The sequence below is a fragment of the Myxocyprinus asiaticus genome, chromosome 1 (assembly GCF_019703515.2).
Source record: "Myxocyprinus asiaticus isolate MX2 ecotype Aquarium Trade chromosome 1, UBuf_Myxa_2, whole genome shotgun sequence".
Classification (NCBI taxonomy): domain Eukaryota; kingdom Metazoa; phylum Chordata; class Actinopteri; order Cypriniformes; family Catostomidae; genus Myxocyprinus; species Myxocyprinus asiaticus.
This window is the reverse complement of record NC_059344.1, coordinates 17,288,372-17,314,016: the sequence shown is the minus strand read 5'-3', so window position 1 is coordinate 17,314,016 and position 25,645 is coordinate 17,288,372. Positions and strand designations below refer to the sequence as shown.

Sequence of the window (25,645 nt, the reverse complement as noted above, 5' to 3'; positions counted from 1 at the left end):
AACCCCAGTAAAATATTAAAGCTAATCTACGAAGGAGGGCGTTGCACGTCGCAAACAAAATAAAGAGAAACTGAAACTAACTTTATAATATTGCGGGGCTTTTACAGTAGCCTAAATACTTGTTCAAGCCGTTCTCTTAAAATGGGAAAGATTTACCAGATCATGGTGGTTGGAATAAAAGGAGAGAAAAAAACGATTGATGTTGCCAGTTCTGAGGAAGATTTCAACAAAATGACTGTTTTGGAATTCAAAAGGAAAGTTGCAGAGAAATTGCCGGGACAAGCAGGTGAGGGCGAACTCTGAAAGTTTAAAACATACTCACTTAAATATATTGCGTGTGTTCTTATTGTAAATATTTATTTTTTTATTATTTTTTTTTTTTTTTAGAAATAGGCTATAGGCTATTGTTTTAACCTTTCCTTGGTTTACCACTAGGGGATGATCCATCGTCTCTGAGACTGCTCTACACTGATAAACAGCTAGATGACAGTGACACCTTTTCATCCCTCCAAATTAAAGACCGCTCCACTCTCTTCCTGGTCTTGCGCCTTCCCGGAGGATCACAAACATCATGCTGATGCTGAGTCTGTCGGAACCAAGTCCACTTCCAGCATCTCGTCGACAAAAACCTTTTAACCAGATCTTTTTCATCACCAGTTTTATTTTTGTCAAAAAAAAAAAAAAAAAATTATTATTTGTTTTATTATAATTTTTTATTTACAAGACTATCGTAATAAAGACACTGGGCATGATTTTACTGAAAGCTCCTCTTGGAGACATTAAGGCATGACCTTCTGTAAAGCTGCATTGAAACTTATGTTACGTGTATTGTGAAAAGCGCTATACAAATAAAAATGTCTTGACTTTTAAATGGGGACACTGGGGAATGAACTGATAACTTTGTCACAAAAAGCCTCTCATTTTGTTGCAGCCTTTTAGGCTATGAACTAGTTTATTCAAATGCAGAATATAATGTAATATGACTAAATCAGCCTGAAAACATTAGGTTGCACCAACAGTGTAGGCTACTTAATAGTCGTAGTCCAGGCTGAATGAAAGATTATTTTATATAAAGAACTGTTGTTGTTCAAGAATTGGCCCATGACTTATGATTCATTATAGGCTTTTTGTTATCAAATTGTCATTGTAATAAAAATGTGAAATAATACAAACAAAATGGTCAATTTCTTAATGATCTGTTTCATTTCCTGTAGTCTACAATTGACAGTTTCCCTCGTGACTTCAACAAAATACTTTAAAACACCAAATCGAAAGTAAAACTAGGCTTTAACTTGCCATGGGAAAGTTAGAAATTCTATCCAGGACGAATTTATAGTTTAGTAGCGTATCATGAGGACTCCTGTGCTGCATCGTTCACATGAATCTGGATTTCCCGACAGGTGGGTTGACTTACTAAAACATCACTACCACATAAAAAATGTTTTAAGTAGGCCTGTTTTAAAATGTTTGTGCTTATTGTGTGGTGTGGCCTATATTCAGGCCCTATCAATTATTCTAATACTAACCTTGTTTATTAACTTTGGTAAACCTTTTTGTCCCTTTCAGACAGATTACCACCAGAAAAAAAAAAAAAAAACAGCATATATGGTTCTTAAATGTTTAACCTGCCCCGCGGGTTTGTTTACTGTATGTATGCATATAACGAACTGTCTGTCTACGTGTGACGTGAGTAATTGATGCTTTCAGGACCGAAGTCCAATTTAATGGCCTGAAAAACCAAGGTGCCACCTGCTACTTGAACGCAGTATTGCAATGTCTTTTCATGACCCAAGAATTCAGACATGAAGTGGAGAGGTAATCATCATCATCATCAACAACAACATGATTATTATTATTAGCCTATTATTATTATTGCTCCTGCTGCTGTACTTCGTTACATTTATTGAGCTCTTCTAATTTAATAGCCAACTTTAATGACATTTTGACTGATCATTTAGTTATGAACCAGACCCTGCAGGAGACTGTGCCGAGGACAATCTTTTGCTACAACTTCAGAAGCTGTTTAGACAGCTCTCTGAAAATGTTGCCACGAGTGAAGGAATAACCAGATGTCTTGGTATAAGAAATGGTGGGTCATTTTATTTCAACAAAATTTGATTTTAAAGTATGATCCTATCCAAGGAGGGAAATCAATGATAACTGTATGTTTTTTTGCCAATTGTCAATATAATCGCAAGTTTATGAGCAACAAGATGCAGTGGAGTATTATCGGAAACTGTTAAAAACAGTGGGGACACCTGCCTCTAAGGTATTTGTCACACAAACTTAAAGTCCGTTTCTACAATTTACATTAAATAGAGTCTCTGATATCATGATTGATCTGTTACAAACATACAAAAATGTAATAGGTAGACCTGTGATAGGCCATAAACCCATAACCTAATTACTAAACATTTTAAACACTGCACATTGTATTTGTTCCAGGTCTTTGAAGGGAAAATGAGCAACATAACTAAATGTATATGTGGCAATGAAAACAAGGAAACCAACCCCTTCATCTCAATACTTCTGTCCATCGAGGTTGGAAACAATGAGAAGTATAATGTGGTAGGAATAGCTAATCATTTCAATCAGCCCATATACAAAACTACATTTATGTTGTGCTAAGTATGCTAATACATGTATTTTGTTGCTAGCTTCCCCCAAAACTGCATGGTCTGTTTTTCTGACCCTATAGGAAAAAGGTCTGGAGAGCTTCTTCAAACATTCTAAACTAGAGCAGGATGACTGGATGTATTGTGATGAATGTGACCACAAAACAGAAACACACACTGTGAGTAATCGATCAATATCACATCCATCACCCCTGCAGACAGTCTATGATAACTGAACAGATGTATCATCTTAATTATAGTGACATACTTACAGCTGAAGTCAGAAGTTTACATACACTTAAGTTGAAGTCATTAAAACAAATTTTTTAACCACTCCACAGATTTCATATTAGCAAACTATAGTTTTGGCAAATCGTTTAGGACATCTACTTTGTGCATGACATGAGTAATTTTTCCAACAATTGTTTACAGACAGATTGTTTCACTTTTAATTGACTATATCACAATTCCAGTGGATCAGAAGGAAGGAGACGCATTCTGTCTCCTAGAGATGAATGTAGTTTGGTGCGAAAAGTGCAAATCAATCCCAGAACAACAGCAAAGGACCTTGTGAAGATGCTGGAGGAAACAGGTAGACAAGTATCTATATCCACAGTAAAACGAGTCCTATATCGACATTACCTGAAAGGCTGCTCAGCAAGGAAGAAACTACTGTCACAAAACCACCATAAAAAAGCCAGACTACAGTTTGCATGTGCACATGGGATCAAAGATCTTACTTTTTGGAGAAATGTAATCTGGTCTAATAAAACACAATTTGAACTGTTTGGCCATAATGACCATCATTATGCTGCAGGAGGGACTGGTGCACTTCACAAAACAGATGGCATCATGAGGAAGGAAAATTATGTGGATATATTGAAGCAACATCTCAAGACATCAGCCAGGAAGTTAAAGCTCTGTTGCAAATGGGTCTTCCAAATGGATAATGACCCCAAGCATACCTCCAAAGTTGTGGCAAAATGGCTTTAGGACAACAAAGTCAAGGTATTGGAGTGGCCATCACAAAGCCAAATAGAAAATTTGTGGGCAGAACTGAAAAAGCATGTGTGAGCAAGGACGCCTACAAACCTGACTCAGATACACCAGTTCTGTCTGGAGGAATGGGCCAAAATTCCAGCAACTTCTTGTGAGAAGCCAAAATATTTGACCCAAGTTAAACAATTTAAAGGCAATGCTACCAAATACGAACAAAGTGCATGTAAACTTCTGACCTACTGGGAATGTGATGAAAGACTATTATTCTAACATTTCACATTCTTAAAATAAAGTAGTGATCCTAACTGACCCAAGACAGGGAATGTTTTCAACGATTAAATGTCAGGAATTGTAAAAAACTGAGTTTAAATGTATTTGGCTAAGGTGTATGTAAACTTCTGACTTCAACTGTATATATGATACACGTGCTATTTTAAATAACACAGCTGTTTTGTTTTCATTTGCATTTCTCCTAGTGGAGTGAAATAGATGAGTATCCCACTGTTCTCACTCTGCATCTGAAGCGCTTTGACTTTGATTACATACAGATGAGATACGTGAAAAATGAATGTCCTCTGGATGTTCCTCCCAGTCTACACATTAAGGTACCACTTATAAACTGTAAAAAAAGGCAGTAAAACATTTGCAGTTGTTATCATAACAAGCTTTTTCTACCTGATCTAACCCCTAAAATCAGTTTTGTTGGTGTAACCTTATGTATTCAGGATGATTCAGTGATGTTAAATCATATTTTTGACTTAAAACCAGTTCATTTAGATGCTAGCAAATGAAGCACATTTTTAGGATACCTTTCTTTTCAGCAGATAAAAGCCCTGTTTAAAATCAGTAATATAAAATCACCTCAGATTTTTTTTTTCTTTTTTTTTCTGCAGGATTATAAATACAATCTTTATGCCGTAATTAACCATAGGGGTGGATACAGTGGTGGACACTACGATGCTATCATCAGACCTTATCAAAATCAGAAATGGTATTGTTTTGATGACAGCACAGTAACAGAGGTACATCGTTTGATTTTGATTATGAGAACTACATAGTAAAAAAGTGGTAACCTGCTATTGTTACATTAAGGAGCTATTTCTACCTGATAACTCTTGAAAAAATATTGTTGGTGTAACCTACTTCGGTTGATTCAGTGATGTTAATGGTGTTTTTGACTTGAATCAAACCAGTTAATTTAGATCTTACCACATTAAGCACATTTTTAGGTTAATATTTTTTCATTGTATCAAGTTTCAAATTTCAATTCTAGTTACATCTTGTTTTAAATGGAAATCAGCATATAATTCAAATTTATATGAATTGGATGTCAATTTTTTTTTACAGATGTCAGAAGCATTACTGCAAGGGTGAGTGTTGTTTTCTCTCTCATGACTCTGTAGTGTCAGAAAACATTTCTCCTATAAAAACTTAAAGGGATAGTTCATCCAAAAATGAAAATTCTCTCATTATTTACTCACCCTCATCCCATTTCAGATGTGTATGACTTTCTTTCTTCTGCAAAACACAAACAAAGATTTTTAGAAGAATATCTCAGCTCTGTAGGTCCATACAATGCAAGTGAATGGTGGCCAGAACTTTGAAGCTCCAAAAAGTTCATAAAGGCAGAGAAAAAGTAATCCATAAAACTCCAGTGGTTTAATCCATGTCTACGGATGCAATGTTATAAATTTTGGGTTAAAACAGACCAAAATGTAACTCCTTTTTCACTGTACATCTTGCCATTGCAGTCTCTGGGCTCGATCATGATTTCAAGCTCAATTACACTTCCTAGTGCTTGACGCATGCACAGAGCGGTAGATGGAGCTATAGGAAGTGTAATCGAGCTTGAAATCATGATCACCAAGAAGACTGCTGATGTCAAGATTTATTGTGAAAAAGGAGCCTGTTCTTACCTAAAATCAATTGGACCACTTCAGAAGACATAGATTTAACTACTGGAGTCTAAGTTTTTGGAATTTTTTAATTGGATTACTTTTATGCTGCCTTTATGTGCTTTGTGGTGCTCAAAGTTCTGTTCACCATTCACTTGCATTGTATGGACCTACAGAGCAGAGATATTCTTCTAAAAATCTTCATTTTTGTTTTGCAGAAGAAAGAAAGTCAAACATATTTGGGATGGCATGAGGGTGAGTAAATGATGAGATAATTGTTATTTTTGCTTGAACTATTCCTTTAATATTTTCTTTCTTTGGCAGCTCAAGACTACCATACATGCTAATGTACAGAAAAGGTAAGTTAAGAATGATTTTACTCTAACTTTTCAGATTTTGCTTTATCAGTCACATTTTTGGAAGAAATAGATTAAAAAAATAAATACTCTCAATAATGTATATCTATAATATTTATTTAGAAGATGCATGTAAAGAGTTGTTGTTCAAAACTGCAGAGTTGAGACTTACAGGCATCATTGCACATCATCTGAGGATCCTTTTGCTAGGGCCGTCAAGGTCTGGAAAAAGTACAGTAGGCAACCTCATTCTCGGTGTGAATTACTTTCTTTGCAAGCATGGTTCGAAAACTGTGACCAAAAAGTCCACAAAAAAGACAGTTGAAAATGTCACCGTAGTAGACACTCCAAATCTGTTTTCCCTCACCCAATCAAGCTGGGAAAAGGAATTAAATAGATGCACTGAGTTATCCCACCCTGGCCCCAATGTGATTCTCTGGGTAATAAGAATTTCCAAGTTTAGTGATCAACAGCAAGGTCTTTTTCATACCATTAAAAAACGACTAGGTTCAGGGACCACAAAACACATGATGGTTGTCTTCACAAACGGCAGAGAGCTTAAAAGGCTCAGGCAACCCATTCACACATTCCTTTCCAAATGTGACAAGCTCAAAAAAGTGGTTCGTATTTGTCAGAATAGGTACCATGTCATTGACACCAGTGATGTAAATAGCAATCAGATCCCAGAGTTGGTTGACAAACTTGACAAGATAGTGACAGAAAACAGTGGTAATTACTGCACATTTAGAAGATGCATTGCACAAAAAAGTCCCCAAGAGGAAGCAGAGAAACAGTAAAATATTAAAGGGATAGTTCACCCAAAAATTTAAATTCACTCATCATTTACTCAACCTCATGTCATCCCAGATGTAAGCTCCATCCCATATTGAAGCTCCAAAAAACAAAGGCAGCATAAAAGTGTTTAAATCCATATCTTCAGAAGTGTTATGATTGGTGTGGGTGAGAAACAGATCAATATTTAAGTCCTTTTTTACTATAAATCTCCACCTTTGACCAGCCCGAACAAGTAGGTGCAGGACAAAATGCAAATTGCCAAAAAAGCAAAAAAAAAAAAAAAAAAGAAAAAAAAGAAAGTGAAAGTGGAGAGTTATAGTAAAAAAAGGACTTAAATATTGATCTGTTTCTCACCCACACCTATCATATTGTTTTTGAAGACATGGATTTAACCACTGGAGTTGAATTGATTACTTTTATGCTGCCTTTATGTGATTTATGGACTTTTAAAGTTCTGGTCATCATTCACTTGCATTGTATGAACCTACAGAGCTGAGATATGCTTTTAAAAATCTTTGTTTGTGTTCAGCAGAAGAAAGAAAGTCATACACATCTGGGATGGCATGAGTGAGAGTAAATGATGAGAGAAATCTCATTTTTGGGTGAACTATTCCTTTAAGCCTGATTTGCATCTGTAGATAACAGAACAAATATTTAGTGTCTTGCAGACAAAATTAAAGTGTTCAAGTTTAAAGTGTACAAAACCCGAAATACTTGAGTTATACAGTATAAGAAAGATGAAATTGTTTGAAATGCTCAGAACCACTAAATGTTTTTAATTTTATTCTGTTATTGGGTGTTTCAGCTGTTAAATTAAGTGTTTAATGATAGTAATACAAATGTGCAGTTGCCTTTGTTCCACTTTGTGTCACTTACATATTCTCGAACACTAAAATTATTCTAAATAGTCAATTATAATAGTCTAATCTAATACATTTTCTTTATTTTCCATTGCAATTTTTGTACATTGTTTTATGTAAATTATTGTCATTGGTGTATATTGTCATTTAAAATGCAATTTGCCATTTGGGTTCTTCATATAAAAAGTAACATCACAATCAAAACCATAATAAAACACTTGTTAAAAAATGTTGTAAAAGTTGTAACTGAAAATAAACAACATAAGCATAAAACATCTGTGATGCTTTAACAAGAAATGAAAAAAAAAAAAAAAACCAGTAGAATTAGTAGTTCTACTTGTTTTATTCTATAGAGTTAACAGGTGTAATGACCAGAGGGGTTGAGTTCTGCCCTCCCTCGTATTCTCCAGGACTGAAATATGGATAGAGCTTTTCAGGAAAGGTCTGCCTAGTGAAAGAATAGATATGATACTTGGCTTCAACATCATAAAAAGAGACCAGACCCCTATCAAAATCCACAAACACTCCTACTTTCACTGGCTTCTCTTTCAAGTTGAGAGGTACAGGGATGTCATCATTTGCTGCATACTCCTCCCTGTTCCTCAGCCATACAGTCCAATATCCATTGTCAGGGTTGAGCCCAATGTCGCCTTTCCTGTTTATGGATTCTGTTGCAACACCTAAATCCCACTCCGTCTTCCCACTGACTTGAACCTCATAGTAGAATTTCTGGGAGAACCCTTCCTTTCCTAAGATACATGAGCAAACATCAAACCTTTTAGGGTTTTCAGGAAGCTTCTGTGGAGTGCCTTCATTCCAGACCTGTTTCCTATCATCAGACAACATGAGTTCAGGATAAGCTGTGTCAGGGTCAAATGTCAGATCCACTGGGAAGAAAAAGAAATGATGGTGAACTAAGGGTCAATGTAATTTTTTGGCCAAGTTAGGGTCATTGTCTTCAGGCAAGAATCTTTTTTAGAATTAAAGTTTTTTTAACTTAAAAAGCACCTAAATGTGTACATTTCTGTAATATGTATAAGTCTATTTATGTTTATGACTAGCCCAGCCTGATCTCATGAAAATTATGTGACCTTTGCAATATTTTTGCATAACAAAATTCTGTGCAAAAATGCGAGTGAAATGTTGTCATAATAAGAAGAAGAGGTTTTTAAAGGTGAATATTAGAAGGAGATTTTAATGAGTAAAACATACCTCCTAATGTAAAACTTTAACCTAAACCTAACCAGTAGTGTCCTAAAAGCAAATACAATATGAGAAGCACATTTTCTGAAGCAGCAATGTCAACTTGTGTCGCTTCCTCTCAGATTGCATGCTTGACTTGGCTTGAACCACAGTCTTCTGAATCCAAAGTCCAACACACTATCAAGTGAGCTATCAAGCAAGCTAATCATGTTGAAATAAGTGTGTAAATGTTGGTGTGTCTGTAATAGAAGCATTAAAATGCATAATTTGTTAAATAATGTGTTATAGTAAAAGTGTTTAGTTAAATTCAATATCAGAACATAGCAGTGTGTGAGTAATAGTGCAAAAAATAAGTGTTTATAAAGTCATAATCAGCCATTATACTCATGAATAGTGAGACAGTGAATGAAACCCACAGTTGTTGTAGCGCTTCCAGTGTTAATTTCACCAGGAAACTGCAGCAAAAAGTAGAAGGTGGCACATAAAACTCAGTTTGCAAAAATTTAGTTATACAAACATTCATTCTGAGATCAGGTCGATAATCTATGTTCTACAAGCATTTTTGTATTAAAATCAAGGCAACACATGACTACATTCACCCACTGACATTCCCTTTCTCCTTGCCATATGTTTGCAGTTAATGTTAGAAGAAAACTTGATGCTTTTAGACACATTCATGTCTTTCTTGAACCCATGTTGTCCCATCAAATTTTGTGCATGTGGCAAGTGCAAAATTGATGTTAAATGCAAACTGGCACTCAGGTTTTGGTAACCTGCTATGTATGGATGTGAATTAAGGCAAGAATTACACATACAGCTATACACTTTTGAACAGCTGCTGCAAATTTTGACTAATGATAAAGCTTCATCATCAAATATATACATGGAATACACAGGACATCCTGCCAAAACGACACATTCTCTACTTCTGTCCAGTAGCGGTGAGCAGTGAGATGGCAAGGAGAGAGCAAGTCAGTCAAGAGCAATCATAATAGTGGGCGTTTCCTGTCAAGTCTTAAATGAGAAACAGCACCAAAACCAAGCGTTTCTGACAGAGGGTCAGAATGAGGGTGGAAAAATTATCATGTTTTATAAATGTATGTGCAAATTTTTTTATTAATATTAAAAGTGAACCTCAAGGAACATTTCAAAATAATAAAGAGGCATGTCATGACCACTTTAAATGGCAAGCAGAAAATGTCCCTATTCCCTAAAAGATATCAATTAAATAGGTGAAATGAAATCTCACACCTGTCTCTATAACAGCACTGTACAATGTTTTTTTTTTTTACAATTACCACTTTCAAGATTAGATAAACACATGTTAAAAAGTATATATATATGTATGGAACCCCAATTCCAAAAAAGTTGGGACAGTATGCAAAATGACAATAAAGAAAAAAAGGAGTGATTTGTAAATTATAGTCACCCGTTGCTATATAATAAGCACTACAACTGTCAAGTCATTTTTATTTGTATAGCGCCTTTCACAACACACATCGTTTCAAAGCAGCTTTACAGAAGATCAGGCATTAACAGAAGAGAAAACTGTAATATCTATAATGTCTTAGAGTCATCATTGTGCAGTTTGATAAAATATGATTGTGTATTTTTAAAAAATAAGTAATTAAATAATAATTGTATTTATAACCCCAGTGAGCAAGCCGAAGGTGACTGTGGCAAGGAACACAAAACTCCATAAGATGTTGGGGTTGGGTCCTGTCAGGTTGGGGTTCTGCCTGACGGGACCGTGACAGTATCGGCCTGCCTCGATGTTTTGAGTACCCCTTTTGTGTGAGCGCAGAGGTCTGGTTGTTTGGGACCGCCGTGCGCGTGTTACCGCCATGCACTCTCTGGTGATGTAACGGTCCTGGCACCTTGCCAGGTTGTGTGTTTCGTCTGATGAGGACTATGTCATCATCGTTCCCTGTCTGTTTTTGTCAAAGCGTGTTTATGTTTTGCCCTTATCTGTTTCAGGTGCCACTGGCATGCTGAATCAGCGTTTCCATGGGAACCCTGATTGTTTCCATGGGAACGCTGATCATTACAACCGTCAGCTGCAAGCAGTACCTGCCCCTTGCTTATTTAAATCCCGTCGTGTGTCATGTCCAATGTCGGATCATTGTTACTGTTATTGTCACCGTGACTGTCAAACGTGACGGTATTCACTGTCAGTGTTAACTGTGCTCTCTTGTGTAGTTGGAGCTTGCTCGTGTGTCTGTAGGTCGCCTGTCTGTAGAGGTGTGGTTACCTTCCCGTTTGCCACCGCCTGAAGCCATATTCCTGTGGAGGAGGATTCCTCGGTCTCTGCCTGCATGTCATGGAGAAAGTTCGCCTGGGCTTGCTTTGTTTGAAAATAACATTTTCTGTTGATAAATAAACTCATTGAACTGTTACCTCTGCTCCTGGGTCCTGTCTCTCACACCCCGTGACAACAACTAAACATTATGTGATGTTTTACCTTGTGAAATTCATTTTTTTATATATTTTTTTAATGTACAGTAATGTCAAATCAGATGATTGCAACACACTCCAAAAAAGTTGGGACAGTCGAGTGTTTACCACTGTGAAACATCACCATTTCTTCTAATAACACTTATTAGGCATTTAGGCACTGAAGACAAAAGCTTGTTAAGTTTAAAAAGTTGAATTTACCCCCATTCATCCATTATGCTGGTCTTCAGCTGCAAAATTGTAAGGGGTCTTCGTTGCCATATTGTGTGCTTTATAATTCACCACACATTCTCAATTGGAGATGGTTAGGTGTGCAGGGAGGCCAGTCTAGCACCCGCACTCTCTGCTTATTCATCCAGTATGTGGTTTGAAGCTGTCCTGCTGAAAATGCCGGGACATCCCTGGAGAAGACGGTGCTGGATGGCAGTATATGCTCCTCCAAAATTTGTACATATCTGTCTGCATTAATGGTGACCTCAAAGATGTGCGAGTTACTCGTGCCATGGGCACTGACACACCCCTGGCCCATACAGACACTGGCTTTTGGACCTGACGCTGATAACAGCTGGGATGGTCCTTTTCCTCTTTGACCCGGAGAACACGATGGCTGTGTTTTAAAAAAAAAAAAAATATTTGAAATGTGGATTCATCGACCAAAAACACGGTTCCACTGTTCAACTTTCCATCTAAGATGAGACCGAGCCCAGAGAAGTTGGAAGCACTTCTGGACAATGTTGATGTATGGATTCTGCTTTACATAGTAAAGTCTTAACTTAGATGCAGCAGTGATGGTGTTGACTAACAAAGGTTTACTAAAGTAATCCCAAGCACATGTTCATGATATCTAATACAGATAAATGAGGTTTGTTAAAACAGTGACATCTGAGGGATCAGAGATCACACGCATTCAGAAGTGGTTTTGGTCTTGCCCTTTACGCACCGTAAATTTGACCAGATTCCTTGAATCTGTAAACTATATTGTGCACTGTAGAGTGTGAAATGGCCAAAATCCTTCCAGTTTGTTTTTGGGGAATAATTTTTCAAAGTGCTGGATTATTTGCTGAAGCATCTGTTGGCAAATTGACATGTCTCGAATGATCCTTAATCTTGAAGGACTAGGCTGTTTTTAGAGGCTCTTTATATACTATGACACGATTGCCTCACCTCTTTAACATCTCCTGTGTCACATCGCTTGTTATTTCAACTCGTCAAATTGTTATTAGCCTTGTCTCAACTTTTTTGGAGCGGGTTGCAATCATTTGATTTGAAATTACTGTACATTAAAAACAACAACAACAAAAACAGGTACAACATCATACAATGTTTAGTTGTAGTGTTTTCAATTTAGCAAAGGGTAAATATAATTTAGGAATCACTACATTTTGTTTTTAATAGCATTTTTCATACTGTCCCAACATTTTTGGAATTGGGGTTGTATATACACATCATTATAAATAATTATATTTTTTATAATTATAATTATTTTTGTTTCTTTTCTGAAAGAGAAGTTTTCGTTTTTAGTTCTTGAAAAATTTCATGTTTAGAGCTAATCATTTTCCATACCTGCAAAATGTTGTATACTCCGCAGCTCTCTGGAAACCATAAGCAAGTGCAGTGAAATACATTATATTCATAATTATTTGTATTTATTTATTACAGTTTCTGTCTAATCAATGGGTGCATGTGAGTGTAGGTGTAATTGTTGGGTGAATATGTACCGTACCAGTTTCTCTCATTTTCTTATCTAGGATGGACTGAAGCCGCGATAAGGTCTTCCTCAGAATACCTCCATGCTCATGACAGCTGATGCTCATGTTAGTTGAGTAACTGGTGCATAAGGGCTTGTGCTGGAGGCTAAGTATCTAGAATAGAGGGAAACAGACCCTTAAGCCATGTGCACATGTGGTTTTGATGTGTTTACAGTGACCCAGTGCGAAGGACTCTGAACTGTGTAAAATCCATAGGTAATGGGAGTTGTTCCAGTTCAGTCTTTCTTCTCTTTAGCTCCACAATCTCTTGATCTAGCTCTTTGATGAGCTCCTCAGCCCGCCTCTCTGTTTCTTTATGCTTCTCTTCCATCAGCTCAAGTAGCATCACAAGGCTCCTCTCAAAGATTTCTTTGAAAAACCTGGTGTTCTCTTCAGTCTCCTTCTCTGAAAGTTTAAAAAGAAAGCATCGTAAATTGGACAACCCAAAGTACAAGTCAACAAAAAAGCATTACATAAAATTTTTCTCCGAAGAGATCAGATGACCTGCTTTAGAGACAATAACCCTTACGGTAACACTACAAAATAAGGATACATTTGTTAATATTAGTTAACTACATTAGTTAACATGAACTAACAGTGAACAATAATTTAACACCACTTATTAATCTTGTTTAATGTTTATTGCAACATACTGTATACTAATACATTTTTTAAATTATAAGTTATATGTGCTAACATTTGTTAAGACATTATGAACAATGAAGAATCATATAAAAAAAATTAACATGAACTAAGATTAGCAAATACTGTAAAAATACATTGTTTATTGTTAGTTTATAACACCTAATGCATTTACTAATGTTGAATAACATAACCTTATTATAAAGTGCTAACACACTTTGTTAAACCTTGTAGAATGTTTCATTTCTTTAATTTTCCGCAGCCTGTCCTAAAATTTCTGCTGTACCCCAGTCTTTTCATTCTTTAGCAGGAATGTTTCAATACTTGGGACATTTAACTTTTCTTTCTGTTACTCAAAGTGATATACCACTTCTCTTATAAAAGGACTGTGTTCGAGAACCACCTAATGTTTCAGAAGTTTAAATGTAATAAGAAAAATATATGTATGCTTTTTTATTTTTTCATAGTTATTATTAATGTCTATTGAGAAGTTTGCGTAGTATTACCAAGCTCTCTTCCTCCAAAGTAACAGTGTTATGGGTCTTGTGGTCACTTTCCATACAGAACAATCTATGCAAATTTACAATAGAAATCTTATACTTTTATAATACATAATACAGTACATTATAAAAAAATCTTCATCTTCAGTTCTTCATTCGTCTTCAAAATCTAACACTTTTCTTTTCTTTTTTTTTTTTGGACTCTTGATTTGACCCTTGCTAACCAGTAAATTTGATAATGTAAATCTGTAATGTAAAACATATTTAATCATCCAGTTACTTCTCTCTTCATCTTCGTATTACTCACCAGTTCCAATTATTCATTTTGTTGCTCCAGTCGTCCAGTGAAGCTAGAAATTGTCTCAGTTACGTAATTAACCTCGGTTCCCTGAGACGAGGGGAACGAGACATTGCGTCACTAAGCTGACGCATATGGGGAGTGTCCTTCTACACGACCTAGTTGAAACCTCTCTACAATAATGGCAATTCTAATGTTGGCTATGGTGTTTGAGCCCCACCCTTTTAGGTGCAAAGCTGTCCACTATAAATGCGGGCATGCAAACACCATTCCTCTGAATTTTCTGACTGAGGGACAAAGAGCGCATCGCTTGCACCTCAAAGAACTCTGAGTCTTGTAGTGCGGCCAGCTTACACAATGTCTCATTCCCCTCATCTCAGGGAACCAAGATGTTCCCTTATGACTCAGTATACTTGACATTGCGTCACTAAGCTGACGCATATGGGGAACAGAGTCCCATCATGCCACACTACACAACATAACCTTCCAGAGAGGAAACATGACGCCGCAGTCCCACGGGACGGCAACTGACATGAGTATGCTGCAAGTGAATGACCCTCATGGTCAGCCAGGAGGGGATCACTCAGAATATATATATATATATGAACTATGGTCATATAGTATGGATTAACCCCTTCATGAACCCAGTTGGAAAGGAAGTTTATTTATAATGAAATGCCTGTAACTATGGGAACACAATGGTCCAAACTCAGGTGGTTGTATAAAGTGACAGGGAGCCTGTACTCAAAAAGAGGGGCATAAGTACTGTATATATTTGGCAAATAAAACAGCAAGCGCTCTAGACAGAGAGGACAGAGAGATGTTATGTCTAGGTTGTAAAACCTTGCAAATGTGTTTTGAGAAGACCATCCTGCTGAAAAACATAAGTCTTGTAAGGGCACACTGTTCGTCCATGACCATGAAGAGGCCACCTCTCTAATTGAGTGTACTTTAACACCAATTGGGCAATTCGCACCCTGCGACTCGTAAGCCAGGGTGACAGTATCAACGATCCAGTGAGAAAGTCTTTGCTTGGAGACAGACATTCCTTTCATGCATCCTCCATAGCACACAAAGAGTTGGTCAGACAGTCTGAACTACTGTGTGCGCTCAACGTATGTGTGTAGCGCTCGCAAAGGGCATAAAATATGCAAGGACTGTTCCTCATCCGAATTAAATCGGGTTAGGATTGTCAACTGACAGTGCTTACAAATCACCAACCCATATTACTGAGGCCAAAGCCAGCAATGATGTGGTCTTAAGAGAAAGCACACGCAATTCAACATAGTCCAAGACTTGAAGGGAGGCCCCGTGAGCACTTTAAGGACCAAGTTAGGTCCCAAGTCAGGGCTGTAGCCGGGCGAGGGGGATTTAGCTGCCCCGCCCCCTGGGAATTATGATTAAATCATGTTTTCCTATAGAGGTGCCGGTTTCAGGTGTGTGATATGCAGATACAATTGCCACATAAATTTTGAGCATAGACGGAGTGAGCCCTGCGTCCGTTCGCTCTTAAGAAATGTACAAATTTCAGGTATGGGGCAGTTCACTGGGTCTTTGCCATGTAAAAAGCACCAATTAGGGAACACATTCCATTTCAGTGGGTAAAGGCATCTCGTGGATGGGCACTCTAGCCTGTAATATGGTGTTCATAACTGACCGAGCCAATTCTGACTCGTCCACTGTGCTCCGTTCAAATGCCACACGTGTAGGCTTCACAGCTCTGGCTGGGGATGCCAAACCGTACCTTGTGTTTGAGAGAGAAGATCTTTCTTCTGCGGTATTTCCCATGGAGGCCCGTCCAGTATTTGTACCATCTCCAGAAACCAGGACTGATTGGGCCATTTCGGCACAATTAACAGAACTGTTTCCATGTCCACTCGGACTTTGCTGATGATAGAATGTAGTGAGGTGCACTAACTTAAGTTTCGCCGGCCATACATGGGCCAGCGCGTTATGGCGACATATTTACGCCACTACTGTTGTGTTGTCCGAATTAATCAAAATGTGGTGATTCACAATATCAGAATGAAAAGCTAGAAAGACAGCTAGAAGCTCTAGGTGGTTGACATGTCACATCCATTTCACACCTGTCCAGGTGTCGGAAGTCGGGCGTGCCCCAACCTGTGTTGAATGCATTTGTGATCAGCACTTTCCTTCTGAAAATTTGACTCAGCATAACCCTGTTGGTAGAAGGCTGGCAACACTGGCACATCCTGTGGTTGGACCACAGATTGTGCTCGATCGTTGTAAACACTATCTCTGACACACCCGTGAGGACCTGCCACGCATTCGCACAGCGGGACAGCAGGCTTATTAATTCATATGAAACAACATCTATCACGTTCTTTGTGAGAAGATTGTATATTTCGGCTCGTAACACCGGCACATCTTCGGACAGAACCATGGAAGACAGAACACCGTTGAAACGGGACGGCCGACTTTCAGATTGGATCATATAACCATGTTCGATCATTTTTAGCACCCAGTCGGAATGCCAGTAAGAGCTCGCCACATGTCTGAGTACCAGGACAGAGGGCAATTTGGTATGTTCATATCATGATATATTGGGCCGTTCACCATTGGGAAGCGGTTGTGCATTAATGTGCAAACTTTATTGCATGTGATTAATGTGAGACACAGAAAACAACATATTGAACAACATTTTGAACAACAATATTCCTTTCCCAACAAACAGCAGTGGGAAAGAGGGGAGGGGGTTTCCCATCTGCGCGAGGCTTGCGCTGAGTCGGCTGCCTTCGTTTGGGCCACGGCTTGCATGGCTTTACCAGTGGCTCGACGGCGACATTTGGCGGTACTGAGGCAGCTGGTGTGAGTTTTTTAGCCAGGCGGTGGCCCAAGAGAGAGTGGGAGTGAGCCGGTTGTGATAAAGTACTTCTCTGTTTTGGCATAAAATGTCTCATAGCCTGTGAGTGTTGCTGAGTTGTGACGAAGCGCTCAGCAAATCTATACCCAGAGCCTCCGAAAAGGCTGGGTGGAGACACCAGAGAATCAAATGCAGCTCCGTGAGGGTCAGCCAGATGTGATGATCCAAAAACACCAGGTTGCTCATTGACTTGCCAATGGCCTGTGCAGTGACTTTCGTGGCTCGCAGCGCTAAGTCTGTAGCAGTGCGGAGCTCTTTGAACGTCTCTGGATTGTAGCCTTGCTCATCCATTTGTTTGAGGAGCTTAGCTTCGAAAACTTGGAGCACTGTCATCGCGTGGAGTGCTGAACCAGATTGGCCCACCGCTGAGTATGCTTTTCCAGCCAGTGCGGATGTTAGTCGACACAGCTTAGAAAGATGAACGTGGCGTGGGTTTTGTCTCTATGAGAACTGTCTCTGCATAGGTGCAGCCCAGACAGTGAATGCAGCTCTCATGCTGATCTGACAGCGGGATGTGTCCCTTGTATAAGAAAACACTTACGAAATTACATCTTTAAAAAGACACGAACACGTAAGCGTCTCTTTTAATTATATATATATATATATATATATATATATACACACACACACGCACACACACACACACACACAATACAATAGCTTATAAGGATACAAAACTCCTGTTGAAGCACTGTGGGGAATCAGGAAGCTGAAGCGGTCCGTTCACCAGCGAAGTTTCAAGGTGGAGTAAATGTTCGCCGGAACACTGCAGGGGAGCAGAAAGTCTTATCGTTGCTGTGAAGATCCCACCTGCTGACTCGTTTATGTCTACAGCGAAGTAGTAGAGGGCTTCTTTACGAGAGATGAATGGCTGTCGTGAAAGAAGAAAATTCTGAGGAATGGTGTTTGCACGCCCGCTTTTATTGCGGACAGCTTTGCGCCTAAAAGGGCGGGGCTCAAACACCATGCCAATATTAGAATTGCCATTATTGTAGAGAGGTTTCAACTAGGTTGTGTAGAAGTACACTCTCCATATGCATCAGCTTAGTGACTCATGTCAAGTGTACTGAGTCGTAAGGGTACGAGGCTCAGCGGTTGCACTGTTGATTCACTACAATCCCCACTGATTGGACACTTGTACGATCATCTATCTGAACTTGCATCCACTATTGATGCTAGCAGGTATAATAACATTGTGTTGAAATTTGTGTTTGGACGCAGTCATCTGTTACTTGTGAAAATGAAAATAAATCTACGCGTTGAAAAGAGAATGAACGAAGACGGCAGCGAATGACACTGGAATTGCATTTATTTGCAAAGGTGTATTAAAACTAATAGGCTTTACATAATTATAGCCTATATACAGTTGTGCTCAAAAGTTTGCATACCCTGGCAGAAATTGTGAAATTTTGGCATTGATTTAGAAAATATGACAGATCGTGCAAAAAAAAATTATTTAAGGATAGTGATCATATGAAGCCATTTATCATCACATAGTTGTTTGGCTCCTTTTTAAATCATAATGATAACAGAAATCACCCAAATGGCCCTGATCAAAAGTTTACATACCCTTGAATGTTTGGCCTTGTTACAGACACACAAGGTGACACACACAGGTTTAAATGGCAATTAAAGGTTAATTTCCCACACCTGTAGCTTTTTAAATTGCAATTAGTGGCTGTGTATAAATAGTCAATGAGTTTGTTAGCTCTCACATGTATGCACTGAGCAGGCTAGATACTGAGCCATGGGGAGCAGAAAAGAACTGTCAAAAGACCTGCGTAACAAGGTAATGGAAATTTATAAAGATGGAAAATGATATAAAAAGATATCCAAAGCCTTGAAAATGCCAGTCAGTACTGTTCAATCACTTATTAATAAGTGGAAAATTAAGGGATCTCTTGATACCAAGCCACGGTCAGGTAGACCAAGAAAGATTTCAGCCACAACTGCCAGAAGAATTGTTCGGGATACAAAGAAAAACCCACAGGTAACCTCAGGAGAAATACAATCTGCTCTGGAAAAAGACGGTGTGGTTGTTTCAAGGAGCACAATACGACGATACTTGAACAAAAATTAGCTGCATGGTCGAGTTGCCAGAAAGAAGCCTTTACTGCGCCAATGCCACAAAAAAGCCTGGTTACAATATGCCCAACAACACCTTGACACGCCTCACAGCTTCTGGCACACTGTAATTCGGAGTGACGAGACCAAAATAGAGCTTTATGGTCACAACCATAAGCGCTATGTTTGGAGAGGGGTCAACAAGGCCTATAGTGAAAAGAATACCATCCCCACTGTGAAGCATGTTGGTGGCTCACTGATGTTTTGGGGGTGTGTGAGCTCTAAAGGCATGGGGAATCTTGTGAAAATTGATGGCAAGATGAATGCAGCATGTTATCAGAAAATACAGGCAGACAATTTGCATTCTTCTGCACGGAAGCTGTGCATGGGACGCCCTTGGACTTTCCAGCACGACAATGACCCTAAGCACAAGGCCAAGTTGACCCTCAAGTGGTTACAGCAGAAAAAGGTGAAGGTTCTGGAGTGGCCATTGCAGTCTCCTGACCTTAATATCATCGAGCCACTCTGGGGAGATCTCAAACGTGCGGTTCATGCAAGACGACCAAAGACTTTGCATGACCTGGAGGCATTTTGCCAAGACGAATGGGCAGCTATACCACCTGCAAGAATTTGGGGCCTCATAGACAACTATTACAAAAGACTGCATGCTGTCATTGATGCTAAAAGGGGCAATACACAGTATTATGAACTAAGGGTGTGCAGACTTTTGAACAGGGGTCATTTCATTTTTTTTCTTTGTTGCCATGTTTTGTTTTATGATTGTGCCATTCTGTTATAATCTACAGTTGAATATGAATCCCATAAGAAATAAAAGAAATGTGTTTTGCCTGCTCACTAATGTTTTCTTTAAAAATTGTACATATATTACCAATTCTCCAAGGGTATGCAAACTTTTGAGCACAACTGTATATATTATACTATATACTTTAATTGCATAATTTAAATATGCCTATAAATACACAAAAAAAATATATTTTAGTATATTTTTAAGATTTACACATTTCAATTTCATAACAAAATTCCATTAAATTGATTTGAGAAATCTTAAATGAATAAAATTTGAATGTACTTAAATTGTATTAATTTAAATGTGTTTATAATTATATATACATACATACACACTTTGTATATATACTGTATACATGTATACACACACACACACACACAGTATGTGTGTGTTTTGAACCAGTATAGCATACAGTCTTTTGTCAACAATTCAGAATGAATGAATGATAATATGACATTATTATCCCAGGACAGTGTAGCTAAAACCCAAAGCATCTATTTGGGGGTATTTCAAACAAACCAAAAGATCATAAACCCTGCAAATGTTTAGTGAGTTTAGTCTGATGACTGGAATAGTCCACACCAAAATGAAAATTCTCTCCTCATGTTCTCACCCTCATGCCATCCCAGATGTGTATGCCTTACTTTCTTCTGCAAACTATTAGGATAATTGCATTAGTTTCATATCTAAAGATTTCAGTCTTTAAATTAAATGCTTGAAAATAATGTATGCAATTCTTAAAAACAGAGGTATACAATTTTTCATTATTCAAATTTTGGGCTTTTTTCAGACCATGGCATATACAAAGAAAAAAACAACTTTCTGAGTAAAAAAGAAAAGAAAAAAGATGCTTACATAACATTCCTAACACACTGAAGAGAGCACATGAGATTTCAAGTTGTAGTCATTGTGTTTCACAGCCCAGGGAAGATGTACAACTTCTTTGATAATGTTGTTCTTTCTTTTCATGGCATTTGATATGGATGTTTCTCCTTCAACTTTTTAAGAACCTGTTTAATAAATGAGAACTTGGTAAGGCATTTCTAAAATGAATTACACATAACAGAAAAAAATCTAAAAATTAAACGGTTTTTGCAGTATTCTGTAAAGCTGCACTACAGAAGATTCTTTGGTTAAAAATGAACAAAATGCTATTATTGATTGAGTACATAAAAAAAAAAAAACCTGTTCAAAACAAAGTCCTTACAAAGTCCAATTCACTACGGTAAGCCAACAAAAATGATTTTAATTTCGAGGTGTCGGGTCGGATTTGGCGCGAAAACTCTGGCTTATGTCATTCATCCTTGCATCATTACATCATGTCCGTAAACACAGGAAAGAAGTATTGGCTATCACATTATATGTCCTGGCTGGGGAAACTATGCTGTTCAGGCAGTCACTGTCACACAGTTCAGGACAGCATCGCTGCAGTCTGGATGGATGTATATCTGTTAACTGTTTGGTGAAGTTGTTTACCTGCTATGATGTTTGGATTTGTTTTCTGGTAGGGTTGTTGAAGCTTATATTGCTTGTCATACTGACTATTTTATAACATTGCTATAGTAGGGGGCCTGGGTAGCTCAGTGAGTATTGACACTGACTACTACCCCTGGAGTTGCGAGTTCAAATCCAGGGCATGTTGAGTGACTCCAGTCAGGCCTCCTAAGAAACCAAATTGTCCCGGTTGCTAGGGAGGGTAGAGTCACATGGGGTAACCTCCTCGTGGTCGCGATTAAGTGGTTCTCACTCTCAATGGGGCATGTGGTAAGTTGTGCATGTATCGTGGAGAGTAGCATGAGCCTCCACATGCTGTGAGTCTCCACGGTGTAATGCACAACGAGCCATGTGATAAGATGTGCAGACTGACTGTCTCAGAAGCGGAGGCAACTGAGACTTGTCCTCTGCCACCCTGATTGAGGTGAGTAACCACACCACCACGAGAACCTAGTAAGTAGTGGGAATTGGGCATTCCAAAAATTGGGGAGAAAAGGGGATAAAAAATAAAAATAAAATAAATAAATAAATAATAACATTGTTTTCAGGTTCCCAAAGAGTGTGTGTTACTGTTTTCTCATTTCTTTAGCCCCAGTCGCAGGAATGCACAAGCTTTTACTTCCTTTTAGCAGTCTGTCTGTTTACATTGTATAATCATCTCAAGTTGTTTCAAATGTACCGATTTCATAGCACAGTAATGTATATATTAACTTGTTTTGTATGTAACCATCTATCTGTTTTAACTTTACTGCTAAAGAAATGATTAATGAAACGTATTATTGTAATTTTTCTAATGCAATTTTCGGCATATTATTTTCATGTTTAATAAAGTATATTTCATTTCTATTATTACTGAATCCTTGTTTTATGTTTTTAGTTTACAGTGTTATTGTTTGCATTGCATAGACATATTATTGTAGTATTATGGCTTTACTTGCATTAACAACTGAGGCGGTTCAATATAACATAAAAAAATGAAGTCTTCCATTGAACTCATGTCAAATATAACATGCGTTCCACCTCTTAAATAAGTGTAGTACAATACAAATATTAATAGTAGATCAAACACTTGAATAATCATATTAAAATATACTGGTAACTGGTGGTGATTGAAAAGAGTCTCCTGTTCTTTATGTAAAAGCACTTTGAATGTAGTGTCAGAAAAGTGCTATAATTGCAATATACATTAATTCATTCAAAATATGTAAATATGAGTGTTGTTTATCTTTTTCAAAGCAAGTAACATTTCGGTTTTAAATGTTTCCTCGAATAACATAATATCAACATGATAATAGCATGTTATGACTCCGGCTCTGACTATCTCCCCACCATGATCACACACGGGCAATGTCCAGAACAGGTAAGCTCAAATCATGAGATTCATCTGCACAGAGGAGCAGTGTCGAAACACGACTGACGCAAAGTGTTCTTCCGCATATTGCTGTCAATTTTAAGTTTCAACCACAGATGTCGTCAGAGAGCACAAAGATCTGAAGTGCAGCTTTAAGAATTTGTACTTAACTTATTTCTGTGTAAGGCTACAATTATTGACATACAGAGTTATACTAACCAGCAGCCATATCACCCTGTAGCTGAAGACCAGTTACCCACTGAAGCTAAGCAGGGCTGAGCCTGGTCAGTACCTGGATGGGAGAACTCCTGGGGAAAACTAAAGTTGCTGCTGGAAGAGGTATTAGGGAGGCCAGCAGGGGGTGCTCACCCTGCAGTCTGTGTGGGACCTAATGTCCCAGTAAAGCGATGGGGACACTGTACTGTAAAAAGGCACCATCCTTTGGATGAGATGTTAAACTGAGGTCCTTACTCTCTGTGGTCAATAAAAAAATCTCAGGACATTTCTCAAAAATAGCAGGGATATAACCCTGGTGTCCTGGCCATATTCTCCTCATTGGCCCTTATCAATCATGGCCTCTTAATAATTCCCATCCATTAATTGGCTCTAAAACTCCACTCTCTCCACCAATATCTGGTGTGTGGTGAGTGCACTGGTGCACTATGGCTGCTGTTGCATCATACAGGTGGATGCTGCACATTGGTGGTTGTTGAGGAGCGTCCCCTGTTCCCTGTGTAAAGTGCTTTGAGTGTAGTGTCAGAAAAGCACTATATACATGTAACATTCATATTCATGAAAAAAAAAAGAATAAAACAATAAATCTAAATGTTTCAACATTGCCTTTCTGAAGAGCTCCTCGATGTGGTCGTGGTGGGCATGTAGATTAAATATTTCTGCAATATCCTGGATGAAATGTGAGCCTTCCTCACAATTCCTGTAGGACACAGTATCTGTATAAAAAATACAAATTTATTTTATTGCTGTATAATGAATTGTGTTGTTGTCGATGTAAACCAAATCATCCATATTTAAGGCATTAAAACAATATATAAAAGTCTGCATCAATACAAACGTTCAACATCCGAAAGTTTTTCCATCAGAAGTCAGACCCAATGTGCCGAATTCCAGACAAGCGCCACCATGTGGTTTATGTTCATGCCCTGAAAAGCGCCCATGCTGTGCCTACATCTCACTTGATCTCCAGCTATTAATTTGCACAGAAGTAAGTGAAAGACCGCAGCTTTGGTCTCTGTACTGTTACGGTTAGGATTAGGTTTAAGGTTTGGGTTAGGAGTATGTTAATGTAATTATTAAACAAATATTGCCAAAATTCATACACGCTGTGTCTTTCACATCAAGTCCATCAAAAGTAATTGAAAGAACACAGTTTTGGTCTCAGTAATGTTATCCAACTTTTTCCTAAATGCAGAAGTGTTCCAAGTTTTGTCTGTTTTCAATTTCCGGTCTCCAGTGTTTTCACTCACATCGGTGTATATGCTTAGCACATAATCTGATGTTCAAAGTATTACATTTGTAAAAATTCTCAAAAAACATGTTGTTGGGTAAATCTATAGAAAGTAAAGGAAAAGGTATTTACAAACACCTTTTCAACAATTACTACAACACTGTCATTTGTCATGGTTACACTAATATTAAACTCAGGTTTGAATTGCACAAGCGGATCTGGAGTTATCTGTCCAGAAGCAAAAAAATAAAAAAATAAAAAAATAAATCATACATAATTATGTTAGCTTTAAAAAAAAAGAAGAAACTTTGGGTTCCGTACATAAACAAAAAAATCTTCAGAGACTGCTTGGGAAAGTATGAGTTTCTGATTATCTGCTTTCTTTAAACAGATTATGGACAGGCCACTTTCATTCCCTCCAGCAGTTCCAGCAGAAGCGGTATGTCCATTTCAAGTTAGCTGTGCACAATGTGCAGCGCACACACAGATTTCTCTTATCTCGTCTTTCCACATGAAACAGACATCCTGGACACTGCATGTAATGACATTCAAACAGACTGGCTTGGATTGTTATCCATTTACTTGCATTAACTGGTCAATTTTGCTAAATGTAGACAAAATTAATTGTGATTTTGAGGACATCAATGATAGCAAAATTCAATGCAGAAAAAACAGGAGTCTTACAGCTTTGAAGTCAAACAGTCTTCTAGCAGCAAGTGCAGCAAGGTTCTCTTCTAAGAAGTCCCTTTGTGTGGTCGTTAGTGGTATCAGTCCACAGATTTCCTGATAAGACAACTTCTTATCTTCTAGACCTCATTAAACCCAGGGCAGGTAAATACAGTCTTTCTCTAAAAAGCAAGAACTAGTTAAAAGCATAGTTCACCCAAAAATTTTAACTTAGTTATTCTTCACTCACCCTCATGTTGTTCCAAACCCGTATTACTTTCTTTCTTCCATGGATCGTAAAGGAGATGTCAGAATGTTAGCCAAATTCCATTCACTTTCATTGGAACTTTTATTTCCACAGAATGAAAGTTAATGGTGACTGAGACTGAACATTCTGCCTAACATCTTCTGTACTCCATGGAAAAAGCAAAGTCATACGGGTTTGGGAACGACATGAGGGTGAGTGAATAATGACTAAATTTAATTTTTTGGGTGAAATATCCTTTAAATGCCAGACAATATAATACTTGAACCAGGCGACAACATAG

At 38.0% G+C, this 25,645-nt stretch overlaps 2 protein-coding genes and 1 pseudogene across 8 annotated transcripts in view; 2 read left to right on the top strand and 1 right to left on the bottom strand.

Moving 5' to 3' along the window:
- LOC127415978 (zinc finger protein 638-like) overlaps window positions 1-25,645 on the top strand; it is a 126,040-nt gene that overhangs the window by 67,820 nt on the left and 32,575 nt on the right.
- Window positions 1,274-24,905, top strand: LOC127451982 (ubiquitin carboxyl-terminal hydrolase 47-like). 7 transcript variants are annotated; one of them, XM_051717450.1, is made up of 11 exons: window positions 1,274-1,400; window positions 1,708-1,815; window positions 1,959-2,089; window positions 2,199-2,269; window positions 2,446-2,568; window positions 2,699-2,794; window positions 4,091-4,219; window positions 4,508-4,636; window positions 4,962-4,984; window positions 5,834-5,868; window positions 24,823-24,905. In XM_051717450.1, the coding sequence occupies exons 1-11, from the start codon at window positions 1,351-1,353 to the stop codon at window positions 24,888-24,890; spliced, it is 963 nt and encodes a 320-aa protein (XP_051573410.1). In that variant the 5' UTR covers window positions 1,274-1,350; the 3' UTR covers window positions 24,891-24,905. The 7 variants fall into 7 exon arrangements, with proteins under 7 accessions (XP_051573410.1, XP_051573487.1, XP_051573322.1 ...); XM_051717527.1 differs by lacking the exon at window positions 24,823-24,905 and adding an exon at window positions 12,926-13,116; XM_051717362.1 differs by lacking the exon at window positions 24,823-24,905 and adding an exon at window positions 10,923-12,733.
- Window positions 15,757-25,645, bottom strand: part of LOC127453466 (caspase a-like) — a 140,075-nt pseudogene continuing 130,186 nt past the window's right edge.

Excerpts from the sequence above, each read along its gene's own strand:
- LOC127451982 (XM_051717123.1), top strand. The coding sequence starts at position 1,351 with ATGAGGACTCCTGTGCTGCATCGTTCACATGAATCTGGATTTCCCGAC. Across the intron at positions 1,816-1,958 it reads TTCAGACATGAAGTGGAGAG|TTATGAACCAGACCCTGCAG; the intron begins GTAATCATCATC and ends CTGATCATTTAG. Across the intron at positions 2,090-2,198 it reads ATGTCTTGGTATAAGAAATG|TTTATGAGCAACAAGATGCA; the intron begins GTGGGTCATTTT and ends TATAATCGCAAG.